The 21743-nt window shown below is 35.2% G+C and overlaps 1 protein-coding gene across 1 annotated transcript; it reads left to right on the top strand.

Moving 5' to 3' along the window:
* Positions 1-117: 117 nt before the first annotated feature.
* LOC132560756 (intraflagellar transport protein 70A-like) lies at positions 118-21743 on the top strand. The gene is made up of 16 exons (XM_060225433.1): positions 118-205; positions 1680-1745; positions 2510-2719; positions 4615-4671; positions 5504-5572; positions 6261-6432; positions 6635-6763; positions 7391-7593; positions 10006-10071; positions 13978-14097; positions 15022-15098; positions 15604-15814; positions 18717-18788; positions 19829-19932; positions 20943-21151; positions 21433-21743. Exons 1-16 carry the CDS (start codon positions 152-154, stop codon positions 21555-21557), a joined length of 1944 nt encoding a protein of 647 aa, XP_060081416.1. The 5' UTR covers positions 118-151; the 3' UTR covers positions 21558-21743.

Raw genomic sequence — 21743 nt, 5'->3', positions numbered from 1 at the left:
TCTCACAGTGGAATGTACTAAAGCTGATATTCCATTTTAACACAGATCTGCATTCCAGAAGCAGTTGCTAATGATAACTTCCAACAGGTTTATATATTTGTATCTCTGTAATTCATCTTTCTTTTCGTTCACAAAAAATTCTTAAGACATAATGGCGCATCTCCAGGTGAAAGAAGGGGAGTTCACATCAACTATATATGGAATGGTAACGTGCATTGCGTAGTGAATGCTCTGGCTCGGTTTTAAAATTATCATGACAACAGTAAATTATATATCCCTGTTTACTAGGTCTTGACTCTTGTACAAGTATACTATTTCAAGCGACATTTTTGTATTTCAGAGATGATAATAATAATGATGATAATTCCATTCGATGAAAAAGTAGACTTATTCATAATCTCAGAATGAACAGAATTTAGCACGTAATGCATGTTTGTCCGACTACGTTTTTGTAGGTATACACAGTATTTAGCATATACAAATTAAATGTACTGTATATTGTTACAGGAATCATACGTTCAGTATGTGAAATATAGCATTATACTACTAAAATAGCAGGAGTCATTTATGTAGAATTCCTAAATCTTTCGTCGTATAATAACTACATTTCACCCAGAATGTCTTATCCCAATGATACTACTTGCAATTTAAAATATATATCACACTTAGGTAAGATCAAAAGCAACCAAATTTCTGTTTGATTAAAAGAAATAATTATTACACGTTTGTAAAGGAATAAGATAACCATGGCACTAAGAAATAAAAACTTTTAGATAATATATTGCCCATAAAACCACTATTACCCAGAAAACCAACAATAAAAAGAGAAATTAAATTATTAAGAAATACATCAACCAGTTAAGTACAAGTGCAATCCCAGCAGTATATATCAACAAAAGACAAAATACCATAGATACAAATGATTACATATCTAAAATGAGAGACGTTTCCTGCTGTCATTACATGATTCATTTGTATTTGTTGTGTCGGTCAAGACAACAGCGACAGGATATGATTAATAGTTTATTCATCATGTAGCTTAGTACTCACAGAGGTTTCATATAAGGGTTAATAACCTCTTCCTCTCTGAGGAATGAAATAAAAAAAAAACATGTTTACTCAAATATGTAACCTGTGAAATCTTCTTTCTCTACCAATATTTATTTGAAAACTTCATCATATAATTTTGGATGATAGAGATGTATCTAAGTCAAACCTCTGTTTGTTATTGTGGTTAAAGTGTATTTCCTGCTTTCTTCATAGAAAAACTGTTTCTAGTTTAACTTGGAATGCAGGAATCAGACATTTTATACCCTTAAGGTGACCATAGCACACCAATGTGTAATTGACTAACTTGCAGTACTGACCTAGACAATATTGCCCTCGATATATAGAGTACCAAAATAAAGGCCTTTACAGGGTTCCAATCACAGCTCTAAAACTGTTGTAAATTATGTCAATTCATATCTATTTTATTCTTAAAACACCCACATACATACAACATATAACACTATATACATAAAATATGATATGAAGAGATTTTGAGATTTTGACATTTCCCTAAATTTTATGCACAAGCTTTGAAAGTATCTAATTCATGTTGGTTGCAATATCAAACACTAGACATGTAATCATTTATATATTATGAATGTCACTATTGCTGTTTGTTTTTTAATTAGATCAGGGAACAACGTTACAATGAAGCAGTGCAAATCCTTAACAATCAATTACAAAGCCATCAGAAGGTGAGTTCTCCAGAAAGAGTAAACTTGTAACTTGGAAAACAATCCTAGTTCAGTCTCTGTGAATCCACCCTGATATATGTTCATTAAAAAAACACAGTTCTGTGAGCTTATCTGGCCCATTGAAACCCTCAAATAACTTCTTCCCAATAACCAAAAATCCTATAATCATGATTTGATTGGAAGGTACCTTAGACAAAGCCCAACCATGTTTATTGAAAGAAATGGCCTGGACCCCATATTCAAGGAACCAGGTGTCAAATCGATTAGATCCTTCTAATAACTTCATATACATAACTAAAAGGTCAAGAAGTATATTTGGTTAGAAGCTGGGCTCCAGGACTCATATTCAAGGTCACAAAGAAATAGCCACATGTGGTGCAGCAGTGGAATTGTCAAAACCTTCAAAATATTTCTTCTCATTGATGGATTGTTGATGTATTTGTGGAAAGCATTGAATACCATATGAGTGATGCAGGCCCATTGGGTCTCATTTTTGGCTAATTTTTCTCAGAGATGGGAACAGTTTATGATTGCTTTGAAGGTCTGTAAAAGCTCGTTAAATTCATAAGTAGATTGTTGACCAGATTGTGAAGCCAATGATAAGAGGACATGGAGGTAAGACAATAGATTCTCACCAATAGAGACATACCAGGTTCTAATTATACCATTTATACAGGATAGGATTTCTACCAACAATAGAAGCAAAACTTGAGATATGTCTGATGCACATGAAGAATATTAATACTGTTACTATTTATCCACAGTCTCGAGCCGCCCTCTCATTACTTGGGTACTGCCACTTCCAGATGCAGGATTTTGTAAATGCTTCTGATTGTTATGAACAGCTTAGCTACATGCACCCAGAGGTGGAAGAGTACAAACTGTACTATGCTCAGTCACTGTACAAAGCCTGTCTCTTCACCGAGGCCATGAAGGTTGCCTGCCAGATAGACAACCCTCAGTATCAAGGACAGGTAGGCACTGTATACTATCATATTATATCTCATTAGAAGTGCCTAGTACTCTACATTTGTTGATTATTTTTGTTTGCTTGAAGCATAAATCTAATCTGTTTTTCACCTTAGAAAGTAGAAACATCCTGTGGGTAACTTCTACCTGTGTTTGGTTAATTGAAATGTGTGAGTATAGCAAAACGTATGGTGTCCTTTTATGTGAAGCAGCTGTATGTGTTACCATACTTTACACAATGTATTGACTCTCTGTGATAATAATGTGTTTACACACTTTATGATATAAAACTACATTCCTTACTTTTACAGCACCAAAAATTTGGATTTAAGTATATGGCAAGTTTGTTTTTGTTACTATTGATATTGTTGTTAAAATTTGTTTCTTAAAATCTGAAGGGAAAAAACATTGTCAGCAAATAATTATTCAGAGATTTCTAAAGGAATGCCAATATTACAATTTGAAAGGGAGACCACACTTCTGTACCTTTGTATTATTATTACTTTTCTTTTGTAACAGATGTTAGCTAATTATTTGCTTCAGGGAGGCTTGTAATACTGTTTTATTGATATACAAAACCTCAAAATGTGCCTAACTGGGTACTTGTGTTGATATATTTTAATTACATCTACCAGTATTTCATTGCTTTTTGTGTTTGTTTTCCATTTTGTTAAAAACTAACACTCAGAATTTAAATTCATAGTTACTGAATATATTGTTTATACAAAGAGTTTGAGATCTTTGTTCAATGCCAAACCACATTAGTTCCTACATTTGTCATTTAGACAGGGATGGTATTATGTACCAGGCTTTTTCATAAATGAGGAAAAAATTTCAAATAAAACGTTTATAGTGAGAAAGAGAGGCAATTTCAGAAATACTTCATATCCTCCAAAACATCATGAGTAAAAGAGAGGTTTGTCCTGAACAAAGTTCCATACCTTAACATTGGTAAGGTGGAAGGTTAATACTGGACAAAGCTCCATATCTCCCAACCTCAACATTGGCTATGAGAGAGAGAGAGGAGAGAAGATGTCTCAAAGCTCCACAAACATTGGTAAGGAGAAAAGTTGTCCTGAACAAAATTTCATATCTCCCTACTTAAACTTTGGTAAGGAGAGTATTTGGACAAAATCTTGTCACCCACAAAGATCATTATTAAGAGTGTGCTTTTCATTTCAGCAGAATTTTGTTGTACAGAAATGTACAAATGGACAGGTTAACAGGATAATCCTTTATAAATCTTTTCAAGTTGTAAATAATCATATAAAGCATGTATATTATAATGAGATGGCACATCTTAAAATGATACCTGTGATTGATTAAAGGGAGGTAATAACCTCTATAAAATTTACAGTATATCTAAGTTGGTTTTGTGGTTATTTATTTGAAATTCAAATTATATAAGCTGTTATTAAGATGTTGAACTTGTATCCCGTCTTAAATCCAATATCATTAAAGTTTCTGGTACAAACGTCCATTATCTCCTCTTGCTTTCCAATCAGGTGTGTTAGATTCAGGCTGGATGTCCCAACATCCCACCAAAGCCATCACTTATAATTAAATCTTGAAGCATACTAATGGAGTGAACAGTCAAATGTGGATATTTGCATATAATAACTTGTTAACAAATTAATTCTATCTAGACAAGTACAAGATAGTTTATCTATTAAGAATATTCATGCTGTGGTTCTGTTGTTTTTCTTAGATGTTATTTTTCATGCATGTGCATTAGTTTGTACAAATTCTTTGCGTAAATTTCCTGTGTCAGGAGATGTGATGAATACTGATTTCTATGTAATGTTCCTTGATGAAGTCATATGTTCTGTACTTGATATATGTTTCATGTATTTGGTATATATATTAACAATTATACTGATAACCTGTTTTATTTTCACAGATAACAAAACTCCAGGCAGCAATCAAGTATGGAGAGGAGGATCTCCCTGGCTCTAAGGTAAGTAACATTCCATATTTCTGGGTTATACACTGGTATATAAGCCACAGAGCCAGTTTTTGGTGATTTTTTTTATTTGATCAACACCCTTTCTTATGAAGTGGTAACTGTTGCATTGACCAAAGTTCTTTGATGTAACATACACCGAAGGGCAGTTTGTCAAGATTGTCAGTGAAACATTTACTAAAGTTTGCAAATGATTTATACACAGATAATCCTTTATTTTATTGTTGTAATTAAAAAAATGTAAAATAACAAATATCAAACTTGTTTGGCTTTGGTGCCTTCACAGATTGTCTACGTACAGATATAGGGCCAGATGTTAAGTATGGTTTACTAAACATCTCTCCATCAGTATCTGTACTGTTAAATATGAAGGAAGGCCCTTGCATGCTGACAAAATTCTTATAGTCCCATATTATTTCTTCTTGCAAAATACATGAAGCTATTCATATAAAAAAACAAGCATGGTGGTCATTCTAAAATTTGACCTATAACCCAATGACCTATCGATCAATGCATGTGATGGCCAGGTCGTCATTAAGAACTCTACACATAGCCGCACACCCGACTCACAAGGGAAAAATGTGTGGTATATAATCCGGAAAATGTGGTGTATAACAAATGTATGAATTTCAAGTTTAATATCCCTTGTTATTAAAAGTATAATTCTTACCTGACTTTGTATAGGAATTCAACTTTTGGTTAATCTCTTAATTAAATTCAAAAATTTTTTTATAACTTTGGATTTAACAGTATGTAACTAGGCATTCTCAATAAGATAGGTAATTAAAGGAAGCCTGGATGATATTTTTGTGTGGTGTGATTTCAGAGTCTGGTGGAGCAGTGTCCTGCTGATGATCCAGACACAGAGATAAATCTGGGATGTCTTCTCTTCAAGGTATGTCTTACTTACATCAAGGGTATTGGTTGTCACTTCCACACAAGACCAGGATTGTTACTGATCACAGAAAATAAACTCCCTGCTGCCCGTACTTATATCTCAACCCCTTACATTTGTTTCAAATCTTCAGACCTAAGAGGTTTGACTAGACTCCACATTTTCTGTGAGATGTGTAACTAGAGGTTTAACTGAAGTTCAGATTTGTTATGAAGAATGACTTAATCTTAGACAAGTGATGCAGTAAGACATCTGACTGTAGATTCTAGAGACTTTTTCAGAGAAATGATCAGAGATTTTTCATTCTGCTCACCTTGTGAAGGGGATAGCGCAGTTTTATTATACATGAATCTCTTGACATTTTGAAATATTAAAAACAAGTTATAGCAAAGTTCTGCATCTGATTACAGAAGTTCACAAAATAGGAATAGGTAGTGAAAATGTGGTTTACTAAGGATGTCAAACCAATAAGAAAGTATTGAAAACTTTCTTTCGTAGTTCTAATGGCTCTGACAGAAATAGGAGATCTTTGATGGTGTAATCTAGTTGTTCTGACAGAAATAGATCTTTCATGATGTAATCTCATGGTTCTGACAGAAATAGGAAATCTTTCATGGTGTAATCTAGTGGTTCTGACAGAAATAGGAGATACTTTTAATTGATAAATTATATCCTTGTGAACCCTTAGGACAACAGATTTGAGGAAGCCTGTCAGAAGTTCACTACTGCCATGCAGATCCTAGGGTATCGTCCAGATCTCTCCTATAACATAGCACTGTGTCACTACCAGCTGAAACAGTATGCACCTGCCCTCAAACACATCGCTGATATCATAGAGAAGGGCATCAGAGAACATCCAGGTAAATCTCTCACATGGTCACTTCCAATTTATCTCTGTTCTTCATTTGGTGTTCCAAAATTTAAGTTCTACACATTTTAACAAACTGAAGTGAATGGTATTGTTCTTTCCAAGATCATTATTGTTCTGAAAATTGCATCTCTTTTCAAAGTTTGAATAAGATATATAATTAAAACCACTTACTGTCTTGAATGATTTTTCAGAACTGAGTGTGGGGATGACAACAGAGGGAATTGATGTCCGTAGTGTTGGAAATACACTGATACTTCATGAAACTGCCCTCATTGAAGCCTTCAACCTCAAAGCTGCTATAGAGTACCAGCTGAAAAACTGTAAGTGTCTCTCGGTTTTCCATCAAATTATCATAAATACTAATTTGCAAATTATTTTATTCCAGCATCTTCTGATGTGGGGAAGCAAGTTTAGTTAGTCATAGTTCAAACTACAATAAGTAAGCAAGTAATTTACACTATATACCACAATTTACAGTTTACAACATAACACATACATTGACATCAAGATCTGTACTGTAATCTTAGGTGGTCATCAGTTAAGGTTAAAGGGCCATTTGTCACACTTGACTTATTTTGTGATGGGTGGATTTTTTATGTGATCCCTCCTACACTGAAATGGCCGTCCATCCATGTACACACAGGATCAAAGTGAAGTTCTTGTTGTAAAGGTCATTGGCATGGCCATAACTACTTACTCAGTGAAGGTACTTGATTGAACTTTCATGAATTATATATAGGCTGACATCACAGTTTGCTATATACCATTGTCAAGTCTTTGAACGGACCCAGAAAGTAGGTCAATGAAAGCTATACAAGTTGGATGAACTGGCAGTGTGCTGTATATTACTTTTGTGCCTGTAATTTTAACTGTTAAGTCATTTAATATTTACCAATTTTCCTGTATATGTATCTATTCTGTCATTATTTCATTAATTTATTACACAGTTGAGGCAGCTTGTGAGGCATTGACAGACATGCCCCCACGGTCTGAGGAGGAACTGGATGCTGTCACACTCCACAACCAGGCGTTGATGAACATGGAACAGACGCCAACAAAGGGATTTGAGAAGATGCAATTTCTTTTACAGCAGAATCCTTTTCCACCAGAAACATTTGGAAATCTGTTGCTGCTATATGTGAAATATGAAGTAAGTGTTTAATCAGAACAAGATTATGATGAAATAGAATATAATTGACTCTCTACTAGTGTTTCTGATATAGACTATTACTGACTGTATACTGGTGTTGGTGATATAGACTATTACTGTATACTGGTGTTGATGATATAGACTATAACTGTATACTGGTGTTGATGATATAGACTATTACTGACTGTATACTGGTGTTTCTGATATAGACTATTACTGACTGTATACTGGTGTTTCTGATATAGACTATTACTGACTGTATACTGGTGTTTCTGATATAGACTATTACTGACTGTATACTGGTGTTGGTGATATAGACTATAACTGTATACTGGTGTTGATGATATAGACTATAACTGTATACTGGTGTTGATGATATAGACTATTACTGACTGTATACTGGTGTTGATGATATAGACTATAACTGTATACTGGTGTTGATGATATAGACTATAACTGTATACTGGTGTTGATGATATAGACTATAACTGTATACTGGTGTTGATGATGTAGACTATAACTGTATACTGGTGTTGATGTTATAGACTATAACTGTATACTGGTGTTGATGATATAGACTATAACTGTATACTGGTGTTGATGATATAGACTATAACTGTATACTGGTGTTGATGATATAGACTATAACTGTATACTGGTGTTGATGATATAGACTATAACTGTATACTGGTGTTGATGATATAGACTATAACTGTATACTGGTGTTGATGATATAGACTATAACTGTATACTGGTGTTGATGATATAGACTATAACTGTATACTGGTGTTGATGATATAGACTATAACTGTATACTGGTGTTGATGATATAGACTATAACTGTATACTGGTGTTGATGATATAGACTATAACTGTATACTGGTGTTGATGATATAGACTATAACTGTATACTGGTGTTGATGATATAGACTATAACTGACTATAACTGTATACTGGTGTTGATGATATAGACTATAACTGTATACTGGTGTTGGTGATATAGACTATAACTGTATACTGGTGTTGATGATATAGACTATAACTGTATACTGGTGTTGATGATATAGACTATAACTGTATACTGGTGTTGATGATATAGACTATAACTGTATACTGGTGTTGATGATATAGACTATAACTGTATACTGGTGTTGATGATATAGACTATAACTGTATACTGGTGTTGATGATATAGACTATAACTGTATACTGGTGTTGATGATATAGACTATAACTGTATACTGGTGTTGATGATATAGACTATAACTGTATACTGGTGTTGATGATATAGACTATAACTGTATACTGGTGTTGATGATATAGACTATAACTGTATACTGGTGTTGATGATATAGACTATAACTGTATACTGGTGTTGATGATATAGACTATAACTGTATACTGGTGTTGATGATATAGACTATAACTGTATACTGGTGTTGATGATATAGACTATAACTGTATACTGGTGTTGATGATATAGACTATAACTGTATACTGGTGTTGATGATATTGACTATAACTGTATACTGGTGTTGATGATATAGACTATAACTGTATACTATAACTGTATACTGGTGTTGATGATATAGACTATAACTGTATACTGGTGTTGATGATATAGACTATAACTGTATACTGGTGTTGATGATATAGACTATAACTGTATACTGGTGTTGATGATATAGACTATAACAGACTGTATACTGGTGTTGATGGAATAGACTATAACAGACTGTATACTGGTGTTGATGATATAGACTATAACTGTATACTGGTGTTGATGATATAGACTATAACTGTATACTGGTGTTGATGATATTGACTATAACTGTATACTGGTGTTGATGATATAGACTATAACTGTATACTGGTGTTGATGATATAGACTATAACTGTATACTGGTGTTGATGATATAGACTATAACTGTATACTGGTGTTGATGATATAGACTATAACTGTATACTGGTGTTGATGATATAGACTATAACTGTATACTGGTGTTGATGATATAGACTATAACTGTATACTGGTGTTGATGATATTGACTATAACAGACTGTATACTGGTGTTGATGATATAGACTATAACTGTATACTGGTGTTGATGATATAGACTATAACTGTATACTGGTGTTGATGATATAGACTATAACTGTTGATGATATAGACTATAACTGTATACTGGTGTTGATGATATAGACTATAACTGTATACTGCTGTTGATGATATAGACTATAACTGTTGATGATATAGACAATAACTGTATACTGGTGTTGATGATATAGACTATAACTGTATACTGGTGTTGATGATATAGACTATAACTGTATACTGGTGTTGATGATATAGACTATAACTGTATACTGGTGTTGATGATATTCACTATAACTGACTTTATACTTATTTCAGTACTATGACCTGGCTGCAGATGTGTTGGCAGAAAATGCTCATTTAACCTACAAGTATCTGACCCCTGTAAGTATTTGCTCCCTGTTATAATTTGTCCCCTGTAAATATTTTACTCTATAGGTATTTTACCTGTACATGTATCTCTTTTATCTTTCTGTCTGTACAGGAGGGAATACTTGCCTGTGTTAACTCAATTTGTGTTTGAATTGTATCACATTTTTATAAATCATATATTTTTGTATATTGCTACTAAATGCCATATTTTCTAACTAAGAAGATCTTTGGATGAGGAGTGTCACATTGTTTAAATGGTTCACACGCCTTACTTTATAAACAGCTACAATGGGATGAGTTGTTTATTAAATGAAAAGATAGATCAAGGAAAAGAAGAAACCTATTCAGAGACAATATGTGTAGGACGGGGAAGTAAAGTAGATCTTTTGATATATAGTATACAGTGACTACCAGTAGGGAGGAGTGACATTACTAGGGGAAAGAGAGAGTATCACACCAGGACATTTAATGTATAGTAGGGACGAGTGAAAGAAGTGAGTACTGTGGAAAGGAGAGAGTATCACACCAGGGCATTTAATGTATAGTAGGGAGGAGTGATATTACTAGGGGAAAGAGAGAGTACCACACCAGGACATTTAATGTATAGTAGGGACGAGTGATATTACTAGGGGAAAGAGAGAGTATCACACCAGGACATTTAATGTATAGTAGGGAGGAGTGATATTACTAGGGGAAAGAGAGAGTATCACACCAGGACATTTAATGTATAGTAGGGAGGAGTGATATTACTAGGGGAAAGAGAGAGTATCACACCAGGACATTTAATGTATAGTAGGGACGAGTGATATTACTAGGGGAAAGAGAGAGTATCACACCAGGACATTTAATGTAGAGGGACGAGTGATATTACTAGGGGAAAGAGAGAGTATCACACCAGGACATTTAATGTATAGTAGGGACGAGTGATATTACCAGGGGAAAGAGAGAGTATCACACCAGGACACTTAATGTATAGTAGGGACGAGTGATATTACCAGGGGAAAGAGAGAGTATCACACCAGGACATTTAATGTATAGTAGGGACGAGTGATATTACAAGGGGAAAGAGAGAGTATCACACCAGGACATTTAATGTATAGTAGGGAGGAGTGATATTACTAGGGGAAAGAGAGAGTATCACACCAGGACATTTAATGTATAGTAGGGAGGAGTGATATTACTAGGGGAAAGAGAGAGTATCACACCAGGGCATTTAATGTATAGTAGGGAGGAGTGATATTACTAGGGGAAAGAGAGAGTATCACACCAGGACATTAAATGTATAGTAGGGAGGAGTGAAAGAAGTGAGTACTAGGGAAAGGAGAGAGTATCAAACAGGACATTTAATGTATAGTAGGGAGGAGTGATATTACTAGGGGAAAGAGAGAGTACCACACCAGGACATTTAATGTATAGTAGGGAGGAGTGAAAGGAGTGAGTACTGGGGAAAGGAGAGAGTATCACACCAGGGCATTTAATGTATAGTAGGGAGGAGTGATATTACTAGGGGAAATGAGAGAGTATTACACCAGGACATTTAATGTATAGTAGGGAGGAATGAAAGAAGTGATTACTGAGGAAAGGAGAGAGTATCACACCAGGACATTTAATGTATAGTAGGGAGGAGTGAAAGAAGTGATTACTAGGGAAAGGAGACAGTATCACACCAGGACATTTAATGTATAGTAGGGAGGAGTGAAAGAAGTGATTATCGAGGAAAGGAGAGAGTATCACACCAGGACATTTAATGTATAGTAGGGAGGAGTGAAAGAAGTGATTACTATGGAAAGGAGACAGTATCACACCAGGACATTTAATGTACAGTAGGGAGGAGTGAAAGAAGTGATTATCGAGGAAAGGAGAGAGTATCACACCAGGACATTTAATGTATAGTAGGGAGGAGTGATATTACTAGGGGAAAGAGAGAGTATCACACCAGGACATTAAATGTATAGTAGGGAGGAGTGAAAGAAGTGAGTACTAGGGAAAGGAGAGAGTATCAAACAGGACATTTAATGTATAGTAGGGAGGAGTGATATTACTAGGGGAAAGAGAGAGTACCACACCAGGACATTTAATGTATAGTAGGGAGGAGTGAAAGGAGTGAGTACTGGGGAAAGGAGAGAGTATCAAACAGGACATTTAATGTATAGTAGGGAGGAGTGATATTACTAGGGGAAAGAGAGAGTATCACACCAGGGCATTTAATGTATAGTAGGGAGGAGTGATATTACTAGGGGAAAGAGAGAGTATCACACCAGGACATTTAATGTATAGTAGGGAGGAGTGAAAGGAGTGAGTACTGGGGAAAGGAGAGAGTATCAAACAGGACATTTAATGTATAGTAGGGAGGAGTGATATTACTAGGGGAAAGAGAGAGTATCACACCAGGGCATTTAATGTATAGTAGGGAGGAGTGATATTACTAGGGGAAAGAGAGAGTATCACACCAGGACATTTAATGTATAGTAGGGACGAGTGATATTACTAGGGGAAAGAGAGAGTATCACACCAGGACATTTAATGTATAGTAGGGAGGAGTGATATTACTAGGGGAAAGAGAGAGTATCACACCAGGACATTTAATGTATAGTAGGGAGGAGTGATATTACTAGGGGAAAGAGAGAGTATCACACCAGGACATTTAATGTATAGTAGGGAGGAGTGATATTACTAGGGGAAAGAGAGAGTATCACACCAGGACATTTAATGTATAGTAGGGAGGAGTGATATTACTAGGGGAAAGAGAGAGTATCACACCAGGACATTTAATGTATAGTAGGGACGAGTGATATTACTAGGGGAAAGAGAGAGTATCACACCAGGACATTTAATGTATAGTAGGGACGAGTGATATTACTAGGGGAAAGAGAGAGTATCACACCAGGACATTAAATGTATAGTAGGGACGAGTGATATTACTAGGGGAAAGAGAGAGTATTACACCAGGACATTTAATGTATAGTAGGGAGGAGTGATATTACTAGGGGAAAGAGAGAGTATCACACCAGGACATTTAATGTATAGTAGGGAGGAGTGATATTACTAGGGGAAAGAGAGAGTATCACACCAGGACATTTAATGTATAGTAGGGAGGAGTGATATTACTAGGGGAAATGAGAGAGTATCACACCAGGGCATTTAATGTATAGTAGGGAGGAGTGATATTACTAGGGGAAATGAGAGAGTATTACACCAGGACATTTAATGTATAGTAGGGAGGAATGAAAGAAGTGATTACTGAGGAAAGGAGAGAGTATCACACCAGGACATTTAATGTATAGTAGGGAGGAGTGAAAGAAGTGATTACTAGGGAAAGGAGACAGTATCACACCAGGACATTTAATGTATAGTAGGGAGGAGTGAAAGAAGTGATTATCGAGGAAAGGAGAGAGTATCACACCAGGACATTTAATGTATAGTAGGGAGGAGTGAAAGAAGTGATTACTATGGAAAGGAGACAGTATCACACCAGGACATTTAATGTACAGTAGGGAGGAGTGAAAGAAGTGATTATCGAGGAAAGGAGAGAGTATCACACCAGGACATTTAATGTTTAGTAGGGAGGAGTGAAAGAAGTGATTACTATGGAAAGGAGACAGTATCACACCAGGATATTTTATGTACAGTAGGGAGGAGTGAAAGAAGTGATTATCGAGGAAAGGAGAGAGTATCACACCAGGACATTTAATGTATAGTAGGGAGGAGTGAAAGAAGTGATTACTATGGAAAGGAGACAGTATCACACTAGAGGTTTTAATGCACATTTTTAGGAATGATTTTGATTGGCAGATTCTTGAAATCTAAGATGGCCATTTAAAATACTTAATTTTTGCCTATTGTTATTTTCTACCTAGATTCAATTTATAGAATAATGTGTATGGATTTTCCTTATTTACTATATGAACTTCCTTGCAGTATATGTACGACTTTCTGGAAGCTGTGATAACTAGGCAGACCTCACCAGAGGAAGCCTATAGAAAACTGGATGAGATGGCTACAAGTCAAACAGAAACCCTCCGCAAGTTGACAAAACAGGTAGATTGATTATTGTATGTAGCATGCATTAAAAGATCTATGTGTGAAAACATATCATTTAAAGACCACTCAATTGCATTTGGTAGCCAACACTTTTAGAATGACAGCATTGTTTGATCAAACCCAGCTTGTGCTTCCCATATACCCAATAGTGCTGATTTTACCATTCAGATTCAAGGAAAGATTGGGATAGCTTGGGAAATGGTAAATATAGTGTTGCTGTGTGTTGGCATATCAGATAGCATTAGTGCCTTGGGCAGTTCTGCCATTCTTATCACTAGCTAGGCAAGTGTTGGAAAAGTCATTGGCAAGTGTGGACGAGTCGAAGGCAAGTGTGGGGAAGTCTTGGAGACAGTCATACTTTATTAAGGATATTGTAAACTAAATTGTATTCTGTTTTTCACTCTGATTTATAAGAATTATCAGTATCCTGTCTCATTCAAGAAATAAACTTCACGAAATCACTGACATCCTGTTGTAGTCCATACCACTAATGAAGTAAGAAGTGTTCAGCAGAATAAAAAAAAGCATTATATTAAATTCAAAAGAACTACTACATAACAATGTTTTGGTTAAGATAAGCATTCCCCAGGCATTCTTAAGGTAGAAAAGGGTTCACATTCATCATCACAAGTATTTATAAACATATTTTGATTTGTGTTTTAGCACATGTTTATATATACTAATATAAAGTCACACACATGACAGCACATTATTATTTACGTTGTGGTGTTTCACCTTGACCCGAGTTTTAGTACATCAACATACTGCATTTTACTGCAGATAAGAACCTTTCCCTACTGAAAACATATTGACCAAGTAGGGATAGGGCTTGTTTGTGAGTACCCTCTCTGTACATTATGGTCTGTTAAATTATTAAACCTCATTTTGACCACTGATACCTGTCACCATTGTTTGTTGTAGGTCCAAGAGGCCAGACAGAACCATGATGATGAAGCAGTGAAGAGAGCTGTCAATGACTATGATGAGGCACTGGAAAGGTTTGTCTTTACTAACCCATGATCGACACAGGACAACAGTATACATTTACCGACCCATGACCTGACATTAGACAAATATATTTGCCAACCCACAATCTGACATGACAATTTATGTTAACTGACCCATGACATGACACAAGACAACAATTTATGTTAACTGACCCATGACCTGACATGAGACAACAATTTATGTTGACTGACCCATGACATGACACAAGACAACAATTTATGTTAACTGACCCATGACCTGACATGAGACAACAATTTATGTTGACTGACCCATGACATGACACAAGACAACAATTTATGTTAACTGACCCATGACCTGACATGAGACAACAATTTATGTTGACTGACCCATGACATGACACAAGACAACAATTTATGTTAACTGACCCATGACCTGACATGAGACAACAATTTATGTTAACTGATCCATGACATGACACAAGACAAGCCTGTATTCATTCCATATTCTGTATTTGACTCCATTATCGTATTATAGGTACATTCCTGTGCTGATGCAGCAGGCAAAGATCTACTGGGACATGGAGAACTATCAACAGGTGGAAAAAATCTTCAGGAAATCTGTGGAGTTCTGCAATGAACATGACATCTGGAAGCTCAATGTGGCCCACGTACTGTTTATGCAGGAAAACAAATACAAAGAATCCTCTGGTTTTTATGAACCGATTGTGAAAAAGAATTACGACAATGTAAGTGTCGATGGCTACTTCAGAGATTTCTGGTACTCTGGATTATTCTTTTGTCCTTGAATGAAGATAAATGAGAAAAGATATTAGTAATTAGTTATCAAATATTTAAGGCATATTTTATTTTCTAAACACTGCAAATATCTTAAGCCTGATTATGATTTGTGTTTGACATTGTCTATAGATAGTGATTTGTGTTTGACAATGTCTACAGATAGTGTTTTGTGTTTGACAATGTCTACAGATAGTGTTTTGTGTTTGACAATGTCTACAGATAGTGATTTGTGTTTGACAATGTCTACAGATAGTGATTTGTGTTTGACAATGTCTACAGATAGTGATTTGTGTTTGACAATGTCTACAGATAGTGTTTTGTGTTTGACAATGTCTATAGATAGTGATTTGTGTTTGACAATGTCTATAGATAGTGATTTGTGTTTGACAATGTCTACAGATAGTGTTTTGTGTTTGACAATGTCTACAGATAGTGAGTTGTGTTTGACAATGTCTATAGATAGTGATTTGTGTTTGACAATGTCTACAGATACTGATTTGTGTTTGACAATGTCTACAGATAGTGTTTTGTGTTTGACAATGTCTATAGATAGTGATTTGTGTTTGACAATGTCTACAGATAGTGTTTTGTGTTTGACAATGTCTACAGATAGTGTTTTGTGTTTGACAATGTCTACAGATAGTGATTTGTGTTTGACAATGTCTACAGATAGTGATTTGTGTTTGACAATGTCTACAGATACTGATTTGTGTTTGACAATGTCTACAGATAGTGTTTTGTGTTTGACAATGTCTACAGATAGTGATTTGTGTTTGACAATGTCTACAGATACTGATTTGTGTTTGACAATGTCTACAGATAGTGTTTTGTGTTTGACAATGTCTACAGATAGTGATTTGTGTTTGACAATGTCTACAGATAGTGATTTGTGTTTGACAATGTCTATAGATAGTGATTTGTGTTTGACAATGTCTATAGATAGTGATTTGTGTTTGACAATGTCTACAGATAGTGATTTGTGTTTGACAATGTCTATAGATACTGATTTGTGTTTGACAATGTCTATAGATAGTGATTTGTGTTTGACAATGTCTATAGATAGTGATTTGTGTTTGACAATGTCTATAGATAGTGATTTGTGTTTGACAATGTCTACAGATAGTGTTTTGTGTTTGACAATGTCTATAGATAGTGATTTGTGTTTGACAATGTCTACAGATAGTGTTTTGTGTTTGACAATGTCTACAGATAGTGTTTTGTGTTTGACAATGTCTACAGATAGTGATTTGTGTTTGACAATGTCTACAGATAGTGATTTGTGTTTGACAATGTCTACAGATAGTGATTTGTGTTTGACAATGTCTACAGATAGTGTTTTGTGTTTGACAATGTCTATAGATAGTGATTTGTGTTTGACAATGTCTATAGATAGTGATTTGTGTTTGACAATGTCTACAGATAGTGTTTTGTGTTTGACAATGTCTACAGATAGTGAGTTGTGTTTGACAATGTCTATAGATAGTGATTTGTGTTTGACAATGTCTACAGATAGTGATTTGTGTTTGACAATGTCTACAGATAGTGTTTTGTGTTTGACAATGTCTATAGATAGTGATTTGTGTTTGACAATGTCTACAGATAGTGTTTTGTGTTTGACAATGTCTACAGATAGTGTTTTGTGTTTGACAATGTCTACAGATAGTGATTTGTGTTTGACAATGTCTACAGATAGTGATTTGTGTTTGACAATGTCTACAGATAGTGATTTGTGTTTGACAATGTCTACAGATAGTGTTTTGTGTTTGACAATGTCTACAGATAGTGATTTGTGTTTGACAATGTCTACAGATACTGATTTGTGTTTGACAATGTCTACAGATAGTGTTTTGTGTTTGACAATGTCTACAGATAGTGATTTGTGTTTGACAATGTCTACAGATAGTGATTTGTGTTTGACATTGTCTATAGATAGTGATTTGCGTTTGACAATGTCTATAGATAGTGATTTGTGTTTGACAATGTCTACAGATAGTGATTTGTGTTTGACAATGTCTATAGATACTGATTTGTGTTTGACAATGTCTATAGATAGTGATTTGTGTTTGACAATGTCTATAGATAGTGATTTGTGTTTGACAATGTCTATAGATAGTGATTTGTGTTTGACAATGTCTACAGATAGTGATTTGTGTTTGACAATGTCTACAGATAGTGATTTGTGTTTGACAATGTCTACAGATAGTGATTTGTGTTTGACAATGTCTATAGATAGTGATTTGTGTTTGACAATGTCTATAGATAGTGATTTGTGTTTGACAATGTCTACAGATAGTGATTTGTGTTTGACAATGTCTACAGATAGTGATTTGTGTTTGACAATGTCTACAGATAGTGATTTGTGTTTGACAATGTCTATAGATAATGATTTGTGTTTGACAATGTCTATAGATAGTGATTTGTGTTTGACAATGTCTACAGATAGTGATTTGTGTTTGACAATGTCTATAGATAGTGATTTGTGTTTGACAATGTCTATAGATAGTGATTTGTGTTTGACAATGTCTATAGGTAGTGATTTGTGTTTGACAATGTCTATAGGTAGTGATTTGTGTTTGACAATGTCTATAGATAGTGATTTGTGTTTGACAATGTCTATAGGTAGTGATTTGTGTTTGACAATGTCTACAGATAGTGTTTTGTGTTTGACAAGGTCTACAGATAGTGATTTGTGTTTGACAATGTCTACAGATAGTGTTTTGTGTTTGACAATGTCTATAGATAGTGATTTGTGTTTGACAATGTCTACAGATAGTGATTTGTGTTTGACAATGTCTATAGATAGTGATTTGTGTTTGACAATGTCTATAGGTAGTGATTTATGTTTGACAGATCCTGAATGTGAGCGCTATAGTTCTGGCTAACCTGTGTGTATCCTACATCATGACCAGCCAGAATGAGGAGGTAAGTCATTGAATCTCTCATGCCCAAGTTTTCAATCAACTATTCATGTTAACTGGAATGTCTTTCTTCTTTTTACTACTAATTTAAAATGGATAGGAATGCTTTAGATCAGAAAAATGTTGGGTGTTACTAAGCTGATTGTTCGTAATTAAATTAATTGTTGCCATCTAATAGATGGTGGGTTATTCAAATCGCCCTGCGTCCGTGGTCCGTCGTCTGTCCGTCCGTCCGTAAACAATTCTTGTTACCGCTATTTCTGGAAAAGTACTGGATGGATCTTTCTCAAATTTCATATGCAGGTTCCCCTTGGTCCCTAGTTGTGCATTGTACCTTTTTTGAACTGATTCGCATTCAAGATGGCCGGCAGGTGGCCATCTTGGATTTTGGAAGTAAAAGTTTGTTACCGCTATTTCTTGGAAAGTACTTGATGGATCTTTCTCAAATTTCATATGCAGGTTCCCTTTGGTTCCAAGTTGTGCATTATACCTTTTTGGACTGATCCGAAATCAAGATGGCTGACAGGCAGCCATTTTGGATTTTGAGAGTAAAAGATTGTTACTGCTATACCTGAGGAAGTACTGGGTGGATCCTTCTGATATTTCATAGATGTTGGTTTCCCTTGGTCCCTAGTTGTGCATTGTACCTTTTTTGGACTGATTTGAAATCAAGGTTGCCCACAGGCAGCCATCTTGGATGTCGACAGTAATACAGCACAAGCATATTGTCCATTATCCACCTGTAACTGACTGCTATCTAATAATACTTTGGGATCTTTTTCAAATGATATTTGCTAATAGGTGCTTAATAAAAATATCTTGTGCCATCATTGAGTACATTCAATGAAGACCAGTTCATGAACATTTACAACACCTGTAACAAACAAAAAAAATAAACAAATCTTCAAGAACTGAAAACAGATCCTCAAATGGTGGGCGCCAAGATCCCTCTGGGATCTCTTGTTAATTCTTATGTATTGTTTTTGATCAAGCTTTATCATGAAATGTAAATCAAATTTAATAAATGTTTCTATACTTTTCCAGGCAGAAGAACTGATGAGGAAGATTGAGAAGGAAGAGGAACAAGTGGCCTATGATGATCCAGAAAAGAAAATATTCCACTTGTGTATCGTAAATCTTGTTATAGGGTATGTACCACTGGGTAGCCACACGATCCAGAAAAGAAAAATTCCTCTTGTGTATCGTAAATCTTGTTATAGGGTATGTACCACTGGGTAGCCACACGATCCAGAAAAGAAAAATTCCTCTTGTGTATCGTAAATCTTGTTATAGGGTATGTACCACTGGGTAGCCACAGTTTTTAAAATGAGCTGCATTTCTGAAGAAATTCGGACATGTTGGACATTTAATTAGGGAATAATTAAAACATCTGTAAATTTTATATTATACCCTTGATTGATTTAAGGAGGGTATATAACACAATAATTCAATTTGTTTGTGTGTGCCTATAACACAACCCTCATGTACAATTTATCTCATGATTCATCCAGCAGGTTTTGTTTCATATTAACACCATGAAGTATTACACTTAATTTGATTTTGGTGGTCATCAGTCAAGGTTAGGGTCAAGGGTTACCCTTGACCACTTATTAAATCAACAGCTTAATGCATTTAATGAACCTTTCTCTACAATTTTAATTAATACAATGGTATTACAAGTTCTTTACTGATCAGATTTTAGTGGTCATTTGTAGGTTTGTAAAGGTTATAGGATCAAAGGTAACACTTGACGACCATTTTTGAAATGAAAAAGATAGGATGTAGGAGAAAATGTCTATCTAAGACCCTTCTGCCATTTTATTGGGGATGGAAGGAGGGGAGGTTGGGGGTTGGCTTTTAGCGTTAACCATGATCAATTCTCTCATGTCGCTTCACATTCAAAATTAATGTCATATCTTGAGAAACTCTCAACATTAAAGCGTCAAAGATCACATGTGACACCTTTGAAAAATTCATCAAACAATAATACAAATATGCAAGGGTGGGAGAGGGCATCCATATTTGTAGATTGATTCCTTTATTTTCACCCACACAACTTGAGTAGGTGTACATATGCTCTTGTTTAGTGTAAATCTTCCATTGAATGTAGATGGCTGATTTGTTCACCTGATGTTGATACTGTTACCTCTCCTTACAGAACTCTGTACTGTGCTAAAGGAAACTATGAATTTGGAATCTCTCGGGTGATCAAGAGTCTGGAACCATACCAGAAGAAGCTTGGTACAGACACTTGGTATTATGCCAAACGCTGCTTCCTTTCTTTGATAGAAAATATGTCCAAACACATGATTATGATGAGGGACTCTGTGGTCCAGGAGTGTGTTGCTTTCCTGGAGTGTTGTGAAAGTGAGTATTCTGAACAGGGATTTATGGTTAATGTACATATACAATAATGAATTGTCTTTAATAATATTAAGAAAAGATAATGTAAATATGTCAGAAGTTCTGATTTGAAGTTTTTATACTCAGACTTTTTGAGGCATCTCAAATATTTTTGTTGTCTTCAATCATTTCAAGTGTGTAATTATTTGGTTATCTTGACAAAGAAATGGGTTTGTCAGAAGAAAATGTGGATCTTGCCTCCTGAAAACTTTGTGTTGAATTTCTGTTACTAATTGCTTTTTCAGTGTATGGCCGAGATGTCAAAGCCATGATAGAACAGCCCCTTGAAGCTGAACCAATGCACCCAGGCAAAAATACTGTCACGTATGAAGCTAGGATCCTGAAAAACTTACTGCTTCAGTTAGTCTGAATAGTTGTCTGTCTGTACTGTTTATTTATTGTTCATTCATACAAGAGACTCTACCGTAAGAGACACACTGTTTTGTCCTAGCCACCGTCAAAAGTTGGCGTTCCACAACAGCATGGGAACGTTTAAAAAAAGTATCTGTGATAAAGTATGTTCAGCTGTAACTATGGAGATTTTCTTGTGATCTTT

Source organism: Ylistrum balloti, unplaced genomic scaffold, assembly GCF_031769215.1.
Source record: "Ylistrum balloti isolate Yb309-2 unplaced genomic scaffold, AGI_CSIRO_Ybal_v1 Utg371108, whole genome shotgun sequence".
NCBI classification, from domain to species: domain Eukaryota; kingdom Metazoa; phylum Mollusca; class Bivalvia; order Pectinida; family Pectinidae; genus Ylistrum; species Ylistrum balloti.
Note: the sequence above shows the minus strand (reverse complement) of the source record. Positions and strands in the feature narration are given on the sequence as shown.